The 22,097-nt window shown below is 44.8% G+C and overlaps 1 protein-coding gene across 1 annotated transcript in view; it reads right to left on the reverse strand.

Annotated features, from left to right (window-relative positions):
- Positions 1 to 22,097, reverse strand: part of CSMD2 (CUB and Sushi multiple domains 2) — a 628,049-nt gene that overhangs the window by 85,214 nt on the left and 520,738 nt on the right. The window contains exons 41-44 of the mRNA XM_056122939.1: positions 17,716 to 17,925; positions 12,509 to 12,697; positions 8,172 to 8,349; positions 6,713 to 6,858 (exon numbers count right to left, since the gene is read on the reverse strand). Coding sequence (XP_055978914.1) covers positions 6,713 to 6,858; positions 8,172 to 8,349; positions 12,509 to 12,697; positions 17,716 to 17,925 — 723 coding nt within the window. The remainder of the gene's footprint in view (positions 1 to 6,712; positions 6,859 to 8,171; positions 8,350 to 12,508; positions 12,698 to 17,715; positions 17,926 to 22,097) is intronic.

Raw genomic sequence — 22,097 nt, forward strand, 5'->3', positions numbered from 1 at the left:
CAAGCAGCAGTTGGGCAAATAGCCATTATAAGGTTCTTGCATGTTGAGCGGGGATTTACTGAGTCTGTTTTATTTTTACTTGTTTGGTGGGTGGAGGTTTGGGCTATACTCAGTGGTGCTCAATGTTTACTCTTGGCTCTGGGCTCAAGTATCACTCCTGATGGTGCTTGGTGGTGGGGTGGGGGTGGGGGTCCACATATATTGTCCCAGGGGATCAAACAGGAGCCAGCTGCTTTCAAGATATATGCCTTAACCCCTGTTGCTCCAGTTCCATGGACTGCTTTCTGTATATCTTGTTTATTATGCTGATGTGTGGCTAGACGGGCCTTTCATCAGCTTTTAAAGGCCAATTATTTTGGGGGGAAAAGCGTGGTTCATATGACTTAGTTCAATATACTAGCTGAGCCAGGCCTCTGCATTTGGGTCCAACTCAGTTAGTTCACTAAAATGCTGTTCTTTGCCTTTTTCCTAGTATATATCTCTTTCTCAGAAATATCATAAGTAATTAAGTCTGCAATTACCAATACCATCACCTGAAGCCCATCAAATTATTTTTTTTACTGTCACTATCCTCCCATTGTTCATCAGTTTGCTTGAGCAGGCCCAGTAACGTCTCCATTGTGAGATTTGTTGTTTGTTTTTGGCATATCGAATATGTTACAGGTAGCTTGTCAGGCTTTGCTGTGAGGGCAAGATACTCTCGGTAGCTTGCCAGGCTCTCCGAGAGGGGTGGAGGAATCGAACCTGGGTCGGTTGCATGCAAGGCAAATGCCCTACCCACTGCTATTTCTCCAGCCCAATAAATATTTGTCTTAATCAATGAATCATATTCTTCATGAATTATTTTAATGACTGTTTTTTTCTATACTTTTGTCTGTCTTATAATTTGCATGCCTAATCTCCTGTGATTTTTCATTTGGGTTTTTTTTTTTTAAAAAAAAACTACCTGCTATAAATAAAATTTCTAGGAATATCTCAAAAATTACACAGCTTCACAAGTCCCAGAAGTAGGACTGATGAATGCTAAATCATTACTGAAAGGAACCTTTGGGTGGAAGTAACATACATCAATTTGAGGTAAAATAATTTAAAAAAACTGCATTTTCCAAAAGAAAAGAGAGAGAAAGAGAGTGAGAGAGGAAGAGATAAATAAAAAAAGTTCCTGCCTTAGAGGTAGGCTGGTAGTGGGCTGGTGGGTGGGAAACTGGGAATATTGGTGGTGGGAAATGTACACTGGTGAAGGAAAGGGTGTTTGAACATTGTATGACTGAAAGCCAGTCGTGAACAACTCTGTAACTGTGTATCTTGTGATGACTCAATTAAAAATTAAATTGAAAAAATGTTATAAATATTAAAAAAAATGCATCTCAGAGAAAAAACACTCAAGGGTGAATTTCTGATCAGATATTCCAATTCCAGAATCTAGACTACCAGGAAGCCAAGGCAAGTTCCCCCGTCTCGGGCATTCTGCAGTGAGCATTGATCTTTGTGTTTCCTAATCTATAGGGATGGGAGAAGACATTCTGTTACACTTGGATTCCTACTTCCTCTCTGCAGAAGAGGAGGCCAGGCACAAAGAGAACCTCATAGATCTTATTTCAGGTATCGCTCCTGGCGAGGCTCAGGAGACCATATGGGGTTCCAGGGATTGAACCTGGTTGGCCATGTGCAAAGCAAACGCGCTACTCACTGTACTATCTCTCCAGCCTCTGTCCTATTATTATTTTAAGCTGCCACTCTGTCTAGAGTGGAAAATAAAATCTTATTTAGCGTTATATGTTAAGTAAAATTTTGTTATCCCTGCAGTGCTTGGGATCCCGAGGTTACTTCTAGGGCTATGAAGCTAGCAGCTCAGAACTGATGATGGGTCAGAGCTCAGCCAGGCTGTGGAACTGCTCTGGCCGAGTGATTCTGGGGGTTACCCTGACTAAACTTCAGCAGTGCTCAGGCACCAGCTTGTCTGGGGAGCACGCTTGGACTCTTTTTTTTAAAAATTTTTTTATTAGTGAATCACCGTGAGGTACAGTTACAGACTTACAGCCTTTTGTGCTTGTGTTTCAGTCATACAATGCTTGAGTACCCATCCCTCCACCAGTGCCCATTCTCCACCACCGATGATCCGAGTATCCCTCCCATCCCCCACCCATCCCCCCCAGCCCACCCCGCCTCTGTGGCAGGGCATTCCCTTTTGTTCTCTCTCTCCTTTTGGATATCGTGGTTTGCAATAGAGGTATTGAGTGACCATCCTGTTCGATCTATAGTCTACTTTCAGCATGATCTCCCTTGAGCATGATAGGTGTGTGCTCCAAACCTTGGAGCTATCTCCCCAGCTCAGGTCGTTGTAGGAGTGGAATTGATTGAATAAATTTATATGTGTTCTTAAATGAATACTTTTCATTTTGTATTTTATATAGTGTTCGTGATTTCTATACTTTTGTTCTTAAGTAGTTTACTTCGTTTTTAACTTTTTCTATATAGACTATGTTTTGCTTAAATGTTTTTTGTTTAGCGATTTAGCCATATTATGGATTTTAAGAATTTATTAGTGACTAAAATGCGATTTGGAATTCTTTTTTTAGCTATCACAGTTATAATCAAATATCTTATTGATTCTACCCCCACAAGAGATAAGGACAATCCCTTCTTCTAATCTCTTTTCTAATTTGGCATTTGTTAATAGGAATGATTAGTTTTAATCTTTTAAGGATTAGTGCTGCATTTGTTTTCTGCTTTGTATCTATATTTTCAATTATTAGATTAAATCTATGATTAGAGGGTGTAATATTTTCCATTCTATCTTTTCTTTCATATAACTTCTCTATGTTTTAGTTATTGATTCATCTATTATTGGTTTTTAAAAAATTTTATTTAGCTTTTTGGGTCACACCAGGCAATGCTCAGGGATTACTGCTGGCTCTGCATTCAGAAATGACTCCTGGCAGTGCTCGGAGGACCATATGGGATGCTGGGAATCGAACCCAGGTCGGCCGTGTGCAAGGCAAATGCCTGACCTGCTGTACTATCCCTCCATCCCCTATTATAGGGGTTTTACATCTTTGAGTAATAAATCAATTTGAGACTGTGAGTAGTATTAACTTTAATGTCTTGTAAGTCTGCAAAAGACTTCTTGCCTTCATAGGTGACAGTCCCAACTCTGGCCCCAAACATTGATTTAAAAAAGTACCTTCTTTAATGTCTGGAAACGAGTGCCATAAAGATTCACATGGATCATTTGAACTAGGTGGTACCTTGTGGGGTTCTCCACTGTAATTCCTTTTTGTTTGCTTTTGTGACCTTGGGTCAGCCATGTTGGCCGCATGCAAGGCAAACGCCCTACACACTGCACTATAGCTTCATGGGCTGGAGCGATAGCACAGCGGTAGGGCGTTTGCCTTGCATGCAGCCAACATGGCCGACCCGAGTTCGATTCCTCCACCCCTCTCGGAGAGCCTGGCAAGCTACCGAGAGTATCTCGCCCGCACGGCAGAGCCTGGCAAGCTCCCCGTGACGTATTCGATATGTCAAACACAGTAACAACAAGTTTCACGATGGAGATGTTACTGGGCCTGCTCGAGCAAATCGATGATCAATGGGAGGGCCTTTACTTTACTTTACTTTACTTTGTGACCTCATCCAACAGTGCTTAGGGTTTATTCCTGCCTCTGCACTCAGGGATCACTCCTGGTGGGGCTTGGGGACCATATATGATGCTGGGGGAGGAAGCCAGGTTGGACACATGTGAAGCAAACATCCTGTCCCCTGTACTATGACTCAGGCCCCAATCCACTGGTCTTGAGTGAGGAAGTGGCTTAAAGCTATGTAACTACCTTGTTTGTCATAAAAATTGAACTGAATGAATACATCAATATATAAATCAATATATATCAGTATATATATTTACTAAGTAGATTACTATTCATTATCACTATTAACTAGTGATGCTCAAACCATCCCCATATGTTCAATGGGAGTGCCTACAAGCTAGCTTTCTTTTTCTTTTTTTTGCTTTTTGGGTCACACCCGGCAATGCACAGGGGTTACTGCTGGCTCATGCACTCAGGAATTACTCCTGGTGGTGCTTGGAGGACCATATGGGATGCCGGGGATCGAACCCAGGTCGGCCACGTGCAAGGCAAACGCCCTACCCGCTATGCGATAGCTCCGGCCCCCCAAGCTAGCTTTGATATCCTTTGGGCACGTGTCCATCATGTCCTGAGCACTTCCTTACTTCCTGCTTCCAGTCTGTAGTTTGTCTGCCCAGCCAAGGTATCAGTCACTACGTCCAGGAGTTCTGGTTCATTTCAATGGAAAATGATGTTTAGAAGCCTGAAGATTTCTGAAGATCATTTGATACATTCATTGCCTTGGGAGAGGCACTTCTTCAAAGCCTCTTGTTCAAAATTCTTCTCAGTGGAATGTGCACACTGAAACAGACACCAATGCTCCCTCCTATCTCTCTTCCACAGAGTATAAAACCACAGTCCATTGACACAGGGAGAGATAGGAAGGAAGCATGGTAACCCCAGGGTTCGGTATGACCCAGCATCTGCCCCATTCCACTGGGGCTCTTAGGATGTCTCCTACATGGCGAAGAAGGAGACTGCTGTCTTCCTCAATTTACAATGAGGCTTGTACCCTGATAACCCTACCTTAAGTGGATAATATTCTACACAGAAAATGCACTTAGCACACTTAACCTTTAAACATTCCAGCTTAGCCTAGCTAACTCAAATTAGCCTGCACTTAGGAACATCCTCTGCTTCTGATGGTTACATGGTTGGCTGGGGGGACTGCAGGGCAGCCGCTACCCAGGGTCACGAGAGCATCAGACCGCATACTGCTGGCCCAAGACACGAACAAAACCCCAAATATGATTTTTTTTTTACTGAATGTCAAGTCATAAAGCCCAAAAAAATTGTGTCATCTCATCCTGAGTTGGGGACCACTGGTAATAAAGATGATGATACCAAGTATTAAAATGGTCATTTATTGAGTGTGATTTATATTCGTGCCTGCAATGAAGGAGTTTCATGATTTTTCTTTTTTTCTTCTTTTTTGAAGAACTAAACTCTTTGAGATTAGGAAAAAATATTGTTCGCACTTTGTGGCTACTGAAATTGAGGTTCCAAAGGTGAGATGACAGCTCAGTCTGTGTCTGGAACCTTTATGACCTGGGGCATGTCAGAGTAACAACAGCCTTGGGCCTGGAAGATGCATCGCTCAGAGATGTAGGTGTGTGCCTGGCAGGCATAGGGACTGGAATTTAAACCTGAGTTTGGCCTGTGTGCACTGAGGGCTGTCCCAGCCCTGCCTTCCGGACCCAGCCAGAAAGGGCCCCTATACAGTTCAGGGGTTTAGGATAAGGCCAGGGCCAGTGTGAGGCTGTGAGCTTAACTTCCGGTACTACCCTTGGGCCAATGCAGTCCAGTGTCTGGGGCTCTTCAGCCAGACTTAAAACCTGGCTCCAACTGTATGGTGAGACAGTGTCCCCAGAAAGGATGTGGGATTCGGGCAGAACCTCATTTCCACATGACTTTTGCCTTGGGGAATATCTCCGGGATGGTGCCAGGGCTCTTGCAGTTCTGTAATTGTTTTTCTGTATCTCTCTCTGTGTCGCTATTGTTTCCTTTCTGAGAGATTGGGGCTGAATATGTTCACATTTCTAAAAATGTACCCTCGTACAAACCATATACAATGCAATAACCCTTGATAGTCCCTCCAGGGCAGACAATGCGGAACTGAAAGAACTGGATTCTGTTCTTGATTCTCCTGTGGTTTGATATAAGCATTCCTTGAGTTCTTTTTTTCTCTTTCTTTTTCTCTACTTTTTAGTTTTTGGGTTTTGGGTCACTCCTGACTATACTCAGGGCTGTATCCTGACTTTGCACTTAGGGATTACTCCTGGTAGGGTTTGGGGGAACCATACGGGATGCCAGGGACCAAACCTGGATTAGCTGTGTGTAAGGCAAGTGTTCTGCCTACTGTACTATCACTCCAGTCATCCTAAGCCTTTTTCTGGCCCCGTAAAGCAGGGTGGTGATAAGTGCCTCACTGCCTCTCTATTAACCAAAGACTTAGCAGGCACCAGTTCCAGGTCTCTCTCTGAACACACAGACACTGGCTGAGGTTCCAAGTCAGGCAGAGACAAAGTCCTACACCAGGCACAATGTGGAAGTAGGAGGCAAGTCAAGTTTTCCTCAATTCCACCATGTGTATGTCAAGCTCTGATGAGGTAAACGTAGAGGATTATCCCATAGTAGGGCACATGCCCACAGAAAACTTTCTAAGTTTTCCTATGTTGTACCCTCTACACAAAGCATAAAGAAATATTCAGCTTCATAGTTCTGTGCTCTTAGAAGGCTTCATGTCGATGTGGTAAGCTTGTGGAGGTCTGAAGAGGCTCTGGATTCCTTTGGAGTGGGACAACCCTCTTGAAGATGTTAAGGGGATCCAGAGAGATGGGTCGCCCACCCCAGGGCACTGATGTAAGCCAGTGGGATCGGAAGCTTCATCCTACTGCTTCTGCACATGAACTTGCCATGGGCATTCAGTGCCAGGAACTTCTCTGCCCTCACAGTGCGTAACAGGAGACACTGATTTATGGAAATGGGTGTGGGAAAGTTCATACAGGCTACACACTTAATTCTTACAATGGAGCAGCTCTGTACATCTCAGTCAGAGCCTCGGGCACAGACCAGCTATCCATACTGACCCGAAAAGGCTATGGCGAAGATCCCGCCTGTGGCAGCATCCCGGTGGAACTTGAGCAGGACCTGGTTGGAAGAGCTGTGCGCTGTTTTCTTGACCAGACTCCGGGTGAAGACTCCAAGCTGTTGTGAGGTCTGCTGTGGACCGTCCCTGCATTTAGAAAAGAGGGTCCTGGCACGTCACAAGCCACCAGCGCTACCTGCCCTCCCTCCCTCGCACCAATGGTGGGCTTAAGAGAGGCCTGGAGTGGGCAGTGCCCTTTCCCACAGTGCTCTGCATGTCTCTTTCTCGTCTCTTCCAGCTTAGAGTCAGTGAAGCCCACATGGGTCCCTCCTCCTCTGTCTCAGGAGCTCGGCCTCCTTACTGGGCTCAAGCAATGATCCAACCCAGAAAGTCAAAGCCACAGAGCAGACTGTGTATCTGATGGCAGGTCCCAGTCTGAGGGAGCCCTGGATGAGTCTTTGTTCTGGGGCAGCTTAGGGTGGACTCTTGGTCTGAGATTGCACTGGACAGGGCCATAGAATAGGTGCAGAGCATTCATGCCACTGTCAATGTGACCCTATATCCTGTCTCCTGCACATTGAGACGTGTCCAACTGGTCTTTTGAAACAAAGCAGGTCTTTCCATGCAGTCTGTCTGGACCCTCCCCCACCTTTCCTTAGCCATTGCTTAGAAACTAATCCTCAGTGGTGAAGTGACAGTTTCCTAGCCAGAGGGAATCTCTGGCAGAGAATCCCGCTATTTCCAACTGTTCTAAGAGCAAACCTTTGAAACAAAGGAATCAACAAACCCAAAGATCCAGTGGTTTGGAAAAAAACTGCAGGAAGCTGTCTTGTCAACAAAGAACCTTGTAGATTCTAACTTTAAAATCAACTCTGTACACCTTAACTATCTAATTCAGTACAGAGTTGACAGTAGGCCATATATGGGGCTATTTATATTAAAAGTAAAGTTAAATCAAGTTTAAAACTCAGCTCCTCTGTTTCCCTTATCACATTTAAGCACTCTGAATGGAGCAGAGGCCAGAGCCCTGTTATTACTCTGGGATGTTTTGCTAGAGAACACTGGCTCGGCAGGAGATGATTGGTGGGACTCCACAACCTTATCCCAAAGCTCTTACAAAGAATCTTGGCTTGGACATTGGAAATAGCAGAGAAATCTGCAGATCTATGCCAATCACCTCCCTTCACTTTGGGTTTGTTAGAATCTACAAGGTTCTTTGTTGACCCATTAGCACCCAGGAAGCTAAGACGACTCCAGACTGGGAACTATGGCACACCCACCCCTCTCCCAGGGCCAGAGGTTGTCAAGGTCACATCCTCAGTCCTCATCCCTCTGTATATCCTGAGCCGCAGGAGGCTGACAGCCATTGGAAACCACTTAGCACTTTGTCCTCTAAACCAAGACTTAGGTAACTACATTTGGATGCCCTGTGCCAACAGGCCCCATAGCGGGCGGCTTACCACACTGTGATGTAGTCTCCAGAGGGCTCTGTCTGCAGCAGGCTGAGGTTGAGGAAGATGCCATGACCAAAGGGCACCGTGATGAGCCAGACACAGTCCTGCGAGCTGGAGTAGGGACTGGGGAAGCCGGGGGAGTACACGGTGCCATTGGAAGCGGTGATGTTCCCACCACAGGGGACTGCCAGAGAGGAAATGCGAACACAGACGAGGGCTCAGCCCACTCCTGAGCAGAGATGCTACTAAAGTTGCAGCTCAAATCCACCTTTAAAGAGGTTGGGTGATGGGGAGATGAGGTTGAGGCTGGCTCTCCCACTGCTCCTGGCATACCATAACCTGCCTGACCCCTATCTCTAGTGCAGGCTCTCCCGGGGTCCACCTTAGCACCTGGTCTCCTGTGGGAGACACTCCCAGAGGAGGTGTCTAAGGCTCCCCCCTCTCCCTTCCTAGGAATGGAGGTGGCCATTCAAGTCAGGGCTAAGCTGCTTTTGCTGGACAGAGCTAAGAAAGAATGAAAATGTTTGTTTATTTGCTTTAAGACTCAGGGTGGGTGCTTCTAGTCTTAATACTTGGGATTCTTGTGCTGAGGTTATGGTTGGGTTCAAATCGCAGTGGAATCACTGATTAACTAGGTGACCTCAGACAAGTAGTTTTCTAGACAATGGGATCAAGGTTTCCTCCCCCCACCCCATCCTGCCATGGGACTGTAGTGGCTGTAAGATTAACTGGCGGGTATAAAATACTCATTTTAGGATCCAGTTCACAGAGAAGGCACAATCTACAGAGATATCATATTCTCTCCTGATCTTCCTGTCCCAGCTGAGTGACACCCAATTTAAACTCACTCAGGTTTTAGGTAGGGGGATAAAGTGGTCTCTTATTAGCACTGTAGCACTGTCCTCCCATTGTTCATCGATTTGCTCGAGCGGGCCCAGTAACATCTCCATCATGAGACTTGTTGTTATTGTGTTTGGCATATTGAATACATCACGGGTAGCTTGCCAGGCTTTGCCATGTGGGCGAGATATTTTTGGTAGCTTGCTGGGCTCTCCGAGAGGGATGGAGGAATTGAACCAGGCTCGGTCGGGCCGGCTGCGCATAAGGCAAATGCCCTACTGCTGTGCAGGTCTCTTATTATTATTCTTTTATTTTAGCTGAGTGAAATAATTTAAACTCACTCAGGTTTTAGGTAGGGGGATAAAGTGGTCTCTTATTATTCTTCTTTTATTTTAGGTTATGGGTCATGCCTGGTGATGCTCAGGTGTTACTCCTAGCTCTATGCTCAGGAATCATTACTTGTGAGCCTGGGGCACCACATGGAATGCCAGGGATCAAACCTGTGCACATCGTGTACAAGGCAAAAGCCCTACCTACTGTACTATCTTTCTGGCCCCTAATTTTTATTGTAGTTTAGGCAATATGATTACAGTAATATTGGTGTTTTTGATTTTGATGTACAAAGTTACTGTACTTTCCCCATCACCAATGTGCACAAGACTCTCCACCACTGTCTTAGCAATATTGTATTTTTATTTTAATGTTATTATTATTTTTTGCTTTTTGGGTCACAACCGGCGATGCACAGGGGTTACTCCTGGCTCTGCACTCAAGAATTACTCCTGGCAGTGCTTAGGGGACCATATGGGATGCTGGGAATTGAACCTGGGTTGGCCGCATGCAAGGCAAATGCCCTACCTGCTGTGTTATTGCTCCAGCCCTGTAGTATTGTATTTTTAATTTGCAGAGCTGCTATACCATGCCTACAGAGATCCCTCCACTATTATACAAAAGTCCCTCTGTCCTGTTCTTCTCCAGCACCTCAAATCACCATTCCAATAAAGACATCTTGAAGTCTCCAAAGACTTTGGACTGAGTTATCAGAGAGTATAAGGAATTGGGGCAATCCCCTCTTGGAGTATTAGCTGGCACGGGACATAAAGTAGAATGAGGCAGACCAGACTGAGAAGAATCCTAATGCCTCCAAGATAGAGCAAGTTTCTGTGAGTGTGAAAAGGATCCTGAATAAGATGTTCATGGATGTACCATTGCTCTTAGGAGTACTGAATAGCCCCTCCTGGGCCCAACCCCAGCAGGGAAAGGCCTGAGGAGGCAAAGGGAGCAAAAATATCAGAGCCGCCTTCCCTGCCTTCACAGGTCACTGGGGTACTATTGGGCAGATGGGCACCTGTGGCACAGGGTGAAGCATGCTTATCAGCTTTTCAAGGAACATTGAGACAAGCCCTTTCCCCCATTTGCTTTAGAGCAGGGAAGGATTCAAGATGGAATTCACATTTAAATTTAGACTTGAGTGATGACAAGGGCAAAGAAAATGAGAGGATGCTAAGAGCAATGCTTGAGGAGGGGACAGTGTGCACAGAGAACCGGAGAGAAGAGAAGCTGGCCCCTTGGGAAAGCTGAGCTGGAAAGCAAAGTCTGTGAGAGTGGAGAGTACCAGGAAGCAGAGGTCATGGAGAAATTAGGTGTGTCACACCAAGGAAGATAATCATGCCCTGATGGCCTGAAGGGAGAGAGAGAATTGGGAATATACCAATGACTTTGAAGGCACTCTCCAGGTACACTGTGAAAATAGAACTGAGGCATGAAACACTTATGGTTGGGAGACCTCAAGGAGCCTAGCTAAATGGATTAGGGTAGCAGTAACAGGAAGAAGTAATTCAGGTGTAGAAGGAGCAAGATTGGGTGAAATAGAGACGAATGAGGGAGATACCCATATTAAGGGCTGAATCAAGAGGAGTTTAGAGGAGGATGAATATGTCAGTTTGATGGCGGAAAGATGGCGAGTTCAGGTTCAAATAATCTGGCATTTAGATGCCTGCAGGTAACTGGAGATATTTAACCAGGATTTGGATATTTAGGTGTATAAAACATCAAGGTTTCAAGATTAAGATGGCATTCAGAGACATAAAAGTGAATGAGGAAAAGTCCAGAAGAGACTCCAGGAATGGAGTTGAAGAGACAGTAAGTAGGGTAGGGTACTTTCTCACATGCAATCAACCGAAATTCTATCCTGGCATCCCATAGTGTCCCTCAAGCACCACTAGGAGTAATTACCTAGTAATTACCTAGAGAGTAATTACCTACTCTCACAGAAAACCAGGAGTAACCCTTAGGCATCACTAGGTGTGGCCCCCAAACAAAAACAAAAGCAAAAGTTTAGGGAATAACTTCAAATAATAGCACTTAGAGGGAAAAAAGAAGAAAATGGACTAAAAGGTGGTTCATATGGAAAAAATAAGTTGAAGAGTGAGTGAATATGGCATTAAAGATATCAAGGGAAGCAGGTTTATCTGAAGAGAGAAGGCCTCCTGGCTTATGAGGTTACATGAGAAAGTTCTGCCCTTCTGTCTCTCTGGTGTGACCAGGAAAATATTAGGAAAGGAGTCAAAGAAAGGAGGTTGGTCACATACACTTGGGCCAGCAATTCTAGAATGACAGGTTATGTGCAGAGATTGTTCTGAAAATCTGAGGAGTCAACTAGAGTTTTAATAGTCTTAGAAATTAGTCTTATATTTCATCAACAGGGAAGCTCACTTCTGCAAACTACAAGATGGCAATCTGTAAATCACTTTGCTTTTAACCAGCAATTGAAAATCCTCCCAGCTCTCACAAAGTACCAACCCCATTGTTCTAAGGAAGATACTAGAGGTCAGAGAAGAGAAGAGATTCAGGGAAGAACATCAAGGCAATATGACCCCAGGCTGGACACTTTATCCTGAACTAGACCATTTTCCTACCCGCCAAGCTTTTTCCTTTTAAGACAAATGCTGAGTCCCCAAACTAAAAATGGAACCAAGACATGCAGATTTTTCTAGGGGCAGCAAAATCTCTGGTTCTTCTTCCATTTTGATCCTAATTAATAAACAATCTGGGAAGTGCTATCTCCAACTTCTTGATATTGTAAACTCAGATTTCTCTAGGCACATGAGAAAAAGAACAAAGTGTGTGCCTTGGAATGGGTAGGGTGGAGGGCAAAGGAACAAGATGTTTCCGAAAAAGAGGCTTTATTATTTTCTCCTTTTGTGAAACAGCCATAATTAACTCTACCTCTTTCCATTTCAGTATATTTCTGGATCCAACACTCTCATTCCTTTGTGAATGGCGGCAGTTAGCTCATCAAATTGGATCTTCTCAAGGGGTGACTATATTTCTCCTTGCTTCGCCCCATGGCCCCTAGATATCCTTCAGATCCTTCTATTATTAGACCAGAACTCTATTCCCTCTTTTTGGATAGGCTGGATCCCATCCATGCAGTGAAAGTGTAAGACTGTTCTAGCTTGGTTTCCTTGGGAGGAATTATCAAGGACAAGGGAGGGACATACCTTCACACCTGGGAAGGGGGTGGTCCCAGTTCCTGTTGGTGCCATGTTGACATGTGAGGACAGGGTGACCTATTAGTTGATATCCTGGAAGACACTCAAAGGTCACGGATTGTCCAACATTGTAGCCAGCTCCCCTCACAATGCCATTGGCAAAGGGCTCTGGGTCTGGGCATTCTTGAAGTTCATAGGCTGGGAAGAGATTGAAAGAGAAGGTTACTATTCTCTCTGGGCCTACACACACCCCCATCTTCACCAACTAGATTATAGGAATATCAAATATCATAGTACTGAAGCAATAAGACTTGGACTCAGAAGGATGTGGTCATTTACTAGTTGTTGGTGTTGGGCAAGTGATTTAACTTCCCTATGCCTCAATTTTCTTATTTAGAAAATGACCGTTGTGAGAATTGAGGAGGATGATATAAGCTGTTGTTTTGGTATAGTGCTGGCTCATGGTAAGAACTCAGTAAACATTATCTATTATTATTATTCCCATGGGGAAAGGAGCCTCAAGGAAGACAATTCTAGACTGAACCTTTATTCTCTGAGTACTTCCTTGGGGTCTGGTGTTGAACCTCAGTTCTGTCTTGTTGCTTACTCATCTAACTATGGCAACAACAATGGAGATCACAGGGAACAGTTATGTGAAGACTTGAATGGGGTCTTTCTGACTGACAAGTGAGAACTTATTGGGAAGGAAGAAACTTGCTGGCAGTTAGTCAAATCTGTCAATAAGAGTCACTTTCCACAGGGAACAGTAATATAATAGTATTATAATTGTTTGTCCCTCCCCAAAAGAACAAGAACCCTTCTTCCATGAGAACATGTAGGTTCAAAAGGAGACTAAATAGTGAATGTAGTTGAGGTCTGTCCAACATGGAGAATAGCTGAGGGATTTGTTGAGTATGTGCCACAGGGCAGAGTTGTGGATGATTGGGGTCCACTGAACAAATAACAGCTTTTGTGGCAGTAACTGGACCCATCTTACATAGGAAGTAAGCAGTGGGAGTGTCCTAGAGAGGAACTTCTCTGTGGGAATGGTGAAAAATAAATGGTGGATAAGTTCATCACATGGAACAATATGAATGACAGTGACAATGAAGCTCATATTTCCTCAGCACTCTCTCTGTGACAGGGCTGTGTTTCCTGTACTCTCCCTCTGGGATGTCTCAGGGGAAGAACAGGCAGGTTTCACTGAGAAGCCATCCAGGCAGTTGGGTGTGTCCCAAAGGAGGTGTGGCTCTGACAATAGCATGGAGCTGGGCCTGAGAAATAGAGGTCTAAGTAGAAGTGGGGAATCTGTTGCTGGGGGGGGGGTGACCTTCATGGCTGGGTAGTAACTGTAAGGAGAAGGCTCAGGTCCAAATTTGGACTCCCAAATAGTGAGGAGCCCACAGGAGTGGCTGTGCGTGAGAAGCCAGGAGAAACCTCCGTGAGAGGGGATGGTGTCTCAGAGGTTCCATGGAAGAAACAGGGTTCCTCTCAAGAACAGATGCTGAGGGGAGGAACCTGGATTGCTGAGAAGCTTCTCCTCCTAGTCCATGCTGCCCAAAAAACGTTCAGACAAAGTGAGCAGAGCATCAAGGGGCCTGAAGGGTAGAAATGGACCTTGAGAGCCACAATCATTAACTTCCCTAGAGATGGGATTTTCAGGGAGAATAGATGGATTTGTCCCAAAGGTTGCTATCTCAGTGGGAATGGACACAATATCAAACAAAGCACCATGTTAAAAATTAATACTATTAAATTTTAATAATGTTACATATTAACAATGTGGAATATTAATAATATAAAATATTAATAATATTAGAAATATAAGAACAACCCCAGTGCCCAAGAACTGATGACTTTATTCATCCGAATAAATTATCTCACATATACACCATGGAATATTATTGAGTCATAAGAAAAGAGAAACTCATGAAATTTGCTGTTGTGTGGCTGGATCTAGAGAGTATCATACAGAGTGAAGCCAGTCAGAGGAAGAGAGACTGACTCAGAATGATCCTTCTCATATGTGGGACATAAAGAAACACAGCTGGGGAATAACCAATGCTCAAAAGCAACAGAAACAGAGAATATGGGAACTCGTCTTCAGTAGGAGGCTTTGGGGGGTTTGTTGGGATGGGGATAGAACAGGGAAGAGAGCACTATAAAGATGTTGGCAGGGTGTCCAAGCAGGAGAGGGAGGGAGTGCTGAAAGGTGGGAAAGTGATATGCATGTAACTTTACCAGTAATAGTCCTGCAAACCACAGTGCCAACATTCATTAAAAAGTGCCTGTCGTAGAGGCAGACTGGTGGGTGGGAGGGAAATTGGGGACACTGGTGGAGGGAAGTGGACACTGGTGAAGGGATTAGTATTGGGCTAGTGTATGCTTGAAACCCAATCATGAATGACTTTTTAACTCACGATGACTAAATAAGATTTAAAAAATAACATAATGGTGCTCACTATCTGGGCCTGGCTATATATATAGGTGTCTCTGGTGAAGTTATTTGTAAACATGCCCTCCTGAGACGCTTCCATGGAGGAAGTTAGGTCTCTTCCCCATGGATGGGGTGTGAGGGGGCTCAGAGGGCAGTTTTTGTGACAAGCAGGCAGAGCCCATGAGGAGCACAGTGAAGGTCCCCACGCACAGACCCAGTGGGTAGGGTTGTGCTGTCAAAGGGGTGAAGGAAGCCCCAGAGCAACTTCCCTTGCCCCAGCAAAGTCGCCCCCACGCCTTCTTGGGGCAGGGGCAGCCACCTTAGTTCCAAGGCAGCAGCCCTCCCTGGTGAGGAGGAACAGCTTCTCCACACTTGGGGTATGTGAGACCAAGCACTTCCTACTGATGCTGCCTGCCCTTACCCCCAGGGCAGAAGCACAACCTGGGTGCCCCCTCACAAGGTGGCTGGGAGTTTCAGCAGTGTCCACCTTGTGTAAGACCATTTAAGTCTTGCCCAGACAGAGAAGCCCAGATTCACAGTCAGCACTCACTCTGACAAGGGGTGAAAAAGTCAATATTAGAACATGCTATATAGGGACCACCCTACAGTCATAGAGCAATATGATTGACTGTATGGATACACAAAACATGACATACTTTTCCAGACACATAGAACACATATATGTGGGTGCATTGTAAAATATTGGGAATGAGCATATCCAAGCAAAAATGGTGGGTAGCAGTATGGCTTGGGGGTTCCTGGGTTCAAACCCTGACATCACACACACACACACACACACACACACACACACACACACATTATTTTTTACTTGGGTCTGGAAGAGGAAGGAAAAAACACCATTCCTTCTCTTCTTCTCCCCTCATTTAAAAAAGTTCATTTTATTAGATACTAATGCACTGTGATTTGCACAGTTATTCAAGCATACAATGTGCCAACACCAATGGAACACCAGTGTTTCCTTCCCTTTGCCACTTGCCCAGCTCCCCTTCCAACCCCCAGAGTTTCCCTTCTTGACAGGCACAGTAAAAACTTTGGCTATTGTAGTTTGGATCTCATGCTTACAGTGTTGTTGACTTTGTAGTTTTGATATTTGCATGTACCTCACCTCTGCATACCAATGTTCACGAGGTCCCTGAACCTTACCCCTTTCATCTCCTGCCCCTTGCTTCTTATTACCCTCATTTGTTTCTGTCCTTCCCTGTTCTCACTTCTATGCTCAAGGGTCAAAGATAGTCTGGGTACCCCACTTTCCCTTTGAGAGACCATTCATTCTCTTTTCTTACTATTCTACTATACCACAGATAAATGAGATCAGCAGGCATTTTGCCCTTCTTCTGACTCACTTAACATGATATCCATCCAAGTTGCAGTGAAATGCATTACTCCATCACTTGGTGCAGCTGCATAGCACTCCATTGTATATATACCATACTTTCATTATCCATTCAAAGTTTGTTGGGAATGTAGGTTGATTTCATATCCTAGCTATTGTACTGAGTGCTACCATGAATAATGGTGTAGATATGTCCTTTTGAGTAAAAGTTTTTGTGTCCTCTACACCCTCTTTTAAAAAACTAGGTTTGCAAATTGTTTCCTAATAACAAAGTATCTTTAAAAAAACAAATTGTGCAAACAGTATCGTTAACTAAAATCAATTTTAGTTTAAAACATAGAGATATAGGTTCAATCAATCTATGTCTAGCCACAAGGGGGTATCTGTTAAAAGTTTATATCTGTATAAAGAGGGGCTGGATGTGAGGATATGGGAGAATTTGAGCTTCCTATTATGCATTCAGAAAATATAATGATTTTATTTTTTATTTGTATGAACATGTATTAGTATTGGCCCTCCAAAATTGAAAAGTAAGGAAAAAGTTTGGGCTGAATGTGAGGAGAGAAAAATATTGTTTTAAAATAAATTTATGATTTATCATCAATAAAAAAGAAAAAGAAAAAAATAAAGATCAGTGGTAGCATTTGGGGAAAGGATGTCTGGGATAAATGTCTCCAGAAGTGACTTTGGGGGGCATCTCCCAGAGACTGCAGGGGTCTCTAGGCCCACATGCGTTGGCCTCCGTCTGTGCAGCCACTAGGAGCTCAGTCTACACCTTCCCACGGATGCCAGGGTCAGGGCGGAAGGCCAGGAAGGAGCGGCTCTGTCACAGGGTTTCAGGAGGGAGAGTTGCGGGGAGCCTGTCTGGATCTCAGCACGCAAGACTGAGGAGTTTGGGCTGGAGCAATAGCACAGCGGGTAGGGCGTTTGCCTTGCACACAGCCGACCAGGGTTCAGTTACCAGAATCCCATAGGGTCCCCTGAGCACTGCCAGGAGTAATTCCTGAGTGCAGAGCCAGTAGTAACCTCTGTGCATCACCAGGTGTGACCCAAAAAGCGAAAAAAAAAAAAAGAGACTGAGAAGTTCCCTGCATTGCTCCTGGACGCCTTCATCCTTCCTAGAAGGAGCATTGCAGGCTGTAATCAGGCCTCACCCAGAGCGGAGGACCCTAGAGAAATAAGTAAATCCGCTAGACTGAAGTGGTTGCTCAGACACTCGACTATGCTGTTGGGTCTGCCTGGAAACAACTTCTCCAGAGCGATCAGAGCATGTCAGCAGGGCCAGAGGCAAATGCCATCACGGCAGCACCCACAGGCAGACCTGTCCCAGAGTCCTGCAGCCTCACCTGCAGCCCCGTCTGCTCTGAGAAAGGCTGGGAAGACGCGGATGGACAGCAGAGCCAACAGGACCCTCCTTGTCCTTACCTTGATACTCCATCTTGAATCCAGGCCGATTTTGAGAGTGGTCACTGTGGAAATACACGGTGGTCTCATGGGACGTGGAGAGCAGGGAACCGGGCAGCTCACTGCCACTGAATCTGCCCATCATGCGACTGGTCTCGTAGGGGCCGTTCCGGATTTCTATGTAGTCGTGGTTGGGCTCAGTGGAGAAGTTCAGGAACTGGATATGAGCTCCTGGGAATGAGACAGAGACAGAGGCCAAGTGAGGCTGTTGCCTCAGATGTGCAGTTTGATGAAAGCAAGTCCTGTCAGGGTTCAGGAAATCTGTGGACTGGCACCCATGAAGGGCTCCCAAAGCACATTTGGAGGGTGCTGGCTCAGTCCCGTCTCCTGCCTTCAGGTAGGACTGAACTTTGAAAGCACAGCAAGCATTCAAAAGCAAAAGCCCCTCTCATTTCATAGAGCCATCTGGAGTCCGTTTTATCTAGTTTTAGAATGAAAGTAATTAATTATTTTGGGGCTGTGCTCAGAAATTAGTCCTGTGCACTGGTGGAGGGATGGGTGTTTGATCATTGTATGCCAGAAATTCAAACATGAATGTTTTGTAACTGTATCTCACAGTGATTTAATAAAAAAATAATAAAAAGACATTTTAGAAATAATATAGCACAGCGGTAGGGCGTTTGCCTTGCACGCAGCCAACATGGCCGACCCGAGTTCGATTCCTCCGCCCCTCTCGGAGAGCCCGGCAAGCTCCCGAGAGTATCTTGCCTATATGGCAAAGCCTGGCAAGCTCCCCGTGACGTATTCGATATGCCAAACACAGTAACAACAAAGTCTCCGATGGAGATTTACTGGGCCCGCTCGAGCAATAAAATAATAGAAATTTAGAAATAATTTAGAAATAATAATAAAAAAGAAAAAAATTAGAAATAATTGTAGCACTATCCTCCTGTTGTTCATCGATTTACTTGAGTGGGCCCAGGAACATCTCTGTCGTGAGACTTGTTACTGTGTTTAGCATATCGAATATGTCACGGGTAGCTTGCCAGGCTTTGCTGTGTGGGCGAAATACTCTCGGTAGCTTACCGGGCTCTCTGAGAGGGGCGGAGGAATCAAACTGAGGTTGGTCAAGTTGGCCGTGTGCAAAATAATAAAAGAAAATTTCTAGCACCTGGCTCACCCAGGGGTGATCAGTGCTGGGATAGAACCTAGTCTCCTGTATGTAAAACACTCACACCAGCCCTTTAAGTTATCTTTCCCCAGACTTCTTTTTTATTTTCTGAAAACTAAATTCAGGGTTAACACTAGATCTAATTCGTGATTCATATGTCTGCTAGCAGTATAAAGATAGCCTTGCTAAAATAAACTTTTAACTTAAAAATAATGCCATCATTAAAAAAAAAAACCCACACCGAGTCAAAAGACATGAACTTCAGTACTGGTGTTTTTAAGATGAGTTGTAGAAGTTCAGAAATATAAGGCTTAAAAAAAATACATCCTCCCATCTGTTCTATTAAGAAGCCAAGTAGAGTTTGTACTTTGGATTAAGTATCTTAATCTTGCTGAATTAAAATATACTGATAATCCAAAAGGTTAAATGGATTTAATTAAGTTCTTGACTTATAAATTAATATCCTCTCTAGAGACCATAGATAGGAATACTGATGTTCGTAAGATTTTTCAAAACTAGGTCACTGTTAAAAATGATGGTGAGGAAATACTTTTACTGATCATAGGAAAATGTCCATAGTGTGAATTGCAAACATTTGAATATGAAATAACATGGTTTAGAATTTTAATTTTCGCAATAAAGAATAAGAAGAATAATCACTGAGTTACTAACACTGAAGTCACTTAATTTATTAAAGCCTTTTCCCTATATTAGGGTTGTGCTGGGGCTTGGACTAGCCAAAGAAGGACAAGGTTCTTGTCTTCATGAGACCCACACAGTGGTAGGGCTTTTGCCTTGCACGAGGCCGGCTTGGCCAATCTGGTTCGATTCCTCCGTCCCTCTTGGAGAGCCTGGCAGGCTACCTGTGACGTATTGGATATGCCAAACACAGTAACAATATGTCAAATACAGTAACAAGTCTCACAATGAAGACGGTACTGGACCCACTGGTGCAAATCGATGAACAATTGGAAGACAGTGTTATTATTATTTTACCTGTTGTTACTGTTTTTGGAACCTTGCATTCAGACAGGTAGCGAGTGAAGAGCCGAGCCAGTGTATTGATGAGTACTGACGGCAGGTTCTTCAGGTGTTCAGGTCTGACCTTGTCTGGGCCGGGTGCTGTTTGCTTCTTTACCGACGAAATGGCCTGTCTGAATGCAAGGTTCCATCTCAATGGAAAACCAGCAGGACCGTACTACTGTTCAAGAAGGGAGACATCCATGACATTGGCAACTATCGCCCGATCTGCCTATTGTCTGTCATCTACAAGTTGTTCACTCGAGTCATCCTGAATAGGATTGGCAGAACACTAGATGAAGGACAACCATGTGAGCAAGCAGGGTTCCGCAAAGGATTCAGCACCATCGACCATATCCACACGATAACCAAACTCATTGAGGTTTCTCGGGAGTTCAAGATGCCGCTCTGCTTAACGTTCATTGATTTAAAGAAGGCCTTTGATTCTGTTGAGACGGAAGCGGTCATTGAAGCCCTAGCCAATCAGGGCATTCAAGCCCAATACATCAGGATCCTCCGTGAGCTGTATTGCGGATTCACTACCAGGATCTCACCATTCTACAAAGAAGTGATCATTGATGTCAAGAGAGGGGTGCGGCAGGGTGATACCATTTCACCAAAACTCTTCAGTGCCACCCTCGAGAACATCATGCGACGACTGGAATGGGAAGGAATGGGAGTGAAGATAGATGGTCGGCAACTACACCACCTCCGCTTTGCTGATGACATTGTTTTAATAACACCAAACATCAGCCAAGCGGCACAAATGCTGGCCGACTTTGACCGTGAGTGTGGAAAGGTAGGACTACAACTGAATCTTACGAAGACAATGTTTATGAGAAACAGCCTTGTTCCTGACGCCCCATTCGCTCTCAATGGAACGACCATCTCCGAATGCAACAGCTATGTCTACCTAGGTCGAGAGGTCAACATGAGAAATGACCTGGCACCCGAGCTGCGCAGGAGGAAGAGAGCGGCTTGGAACGCCTTCAAGAACGTCGAAGAAATAGCTAAGAGGACGAAGAACCTCCGGCTCCGGGCACATCTCTTTGATTCCACTGTTCTTCCTGCATTAACATATGCCTCAGAGACCTGGGCCCTACGCAAACAAGATGAGAACGCCATTCAGGTCTCCCAAAGAAGAATAGAAAGAGCTATGCTTGGAATATCACGTTTCACTCAAATGAGAGAAAGAATCTGGAGTTCTGACATCCGTCGACGATCAAGGATCAGGGACGCTGTCTCATTTGCCAAGGTGTCGAAAATCAGATGGGCTGGTCACATAATGAGATTTAAAGACGACCGTTGGACTAGAGCTGTAACTGATTGGATTCCACGGGATGTCAAGAGACCGCGTGGCCGCCCACCTACCAGATGGTCAGACTTCTTTGTCAAGGTCATGAACGATCGGTTTGAGGCCCTCCATGTTCCCGGAGCGAAGAGATGCCATTGGGCTACACTAGCACGCGACAGGGACAAATGGAGACGTTACTGGCGCCCGCTCGAGCAAATCGACGACTAACGGGAAGTTAAGTGATTAAGTGATTAAGTGACTGTTTTTGGCATATTGAATATGCTATGGGGAGCTTGACAGGTTCTGCCATGTGGGCGAGTAACAACAGTAACTCATGAGATGTTACTGGTGAACACTCGAACAAATCAATGAACAATGGGAGGACAGTGCTACAGTGCTCTTATTTGGTTTTGGGGACACACCTGGCTGTGCTCAGGGCTTACTCCTGGCTCTAGACTCAGGGATCACTTCTGGTAGTGCTTGGAGGACCAATGTGGTGCCAGGGGTTAAACTTGGTCAGCAGTGTGAAAGGCAAGTACCCTACCAGCTATGTATTTGATTATTTAAATAATGAAATACTGGGGCTGAGAGATAGTACAGAAGGTAGGGAGCTTGTTATGCATGCAACTGACCCAGGTTCAATCCCCGGCATAGGTCTCCTGAGCATTGCCTAGAGTAATTTCTGAGTGCAGAGCCAGGAGTAAGCCCTGAGCACTGCCATGTGTGCTCCCCCTGCCACAAAAAAGAATAAAATATACTCTTGAAAAGGTTTCACGTCTCTCACTCTCCTACATGTCCTTCCATTCTCCCATAGATGAAGGTAGGCATGCACATGCATTGGGAGACAGTCTTTACTCTCTTTTAGATTCTTAAATAATATATATATATATAAATATATATATCTGGATTTGTCTTAAA

Source organism: Sorex fumeus, unplaced genomic scaffold (assembly GCF_029834395.1).
Source record: "Sorex fumeus unplaced genomic scaffold, SorFum_2.1 ptg000047l, whole genome shotgun sequence".
Taxonomy (NCBI): domain Eukaryota; kingdom Metazoa; phylum Chordata; class Mammalia; order Eulipotyphla; family Soricidae; genus Sorex; species Sorex fumeus.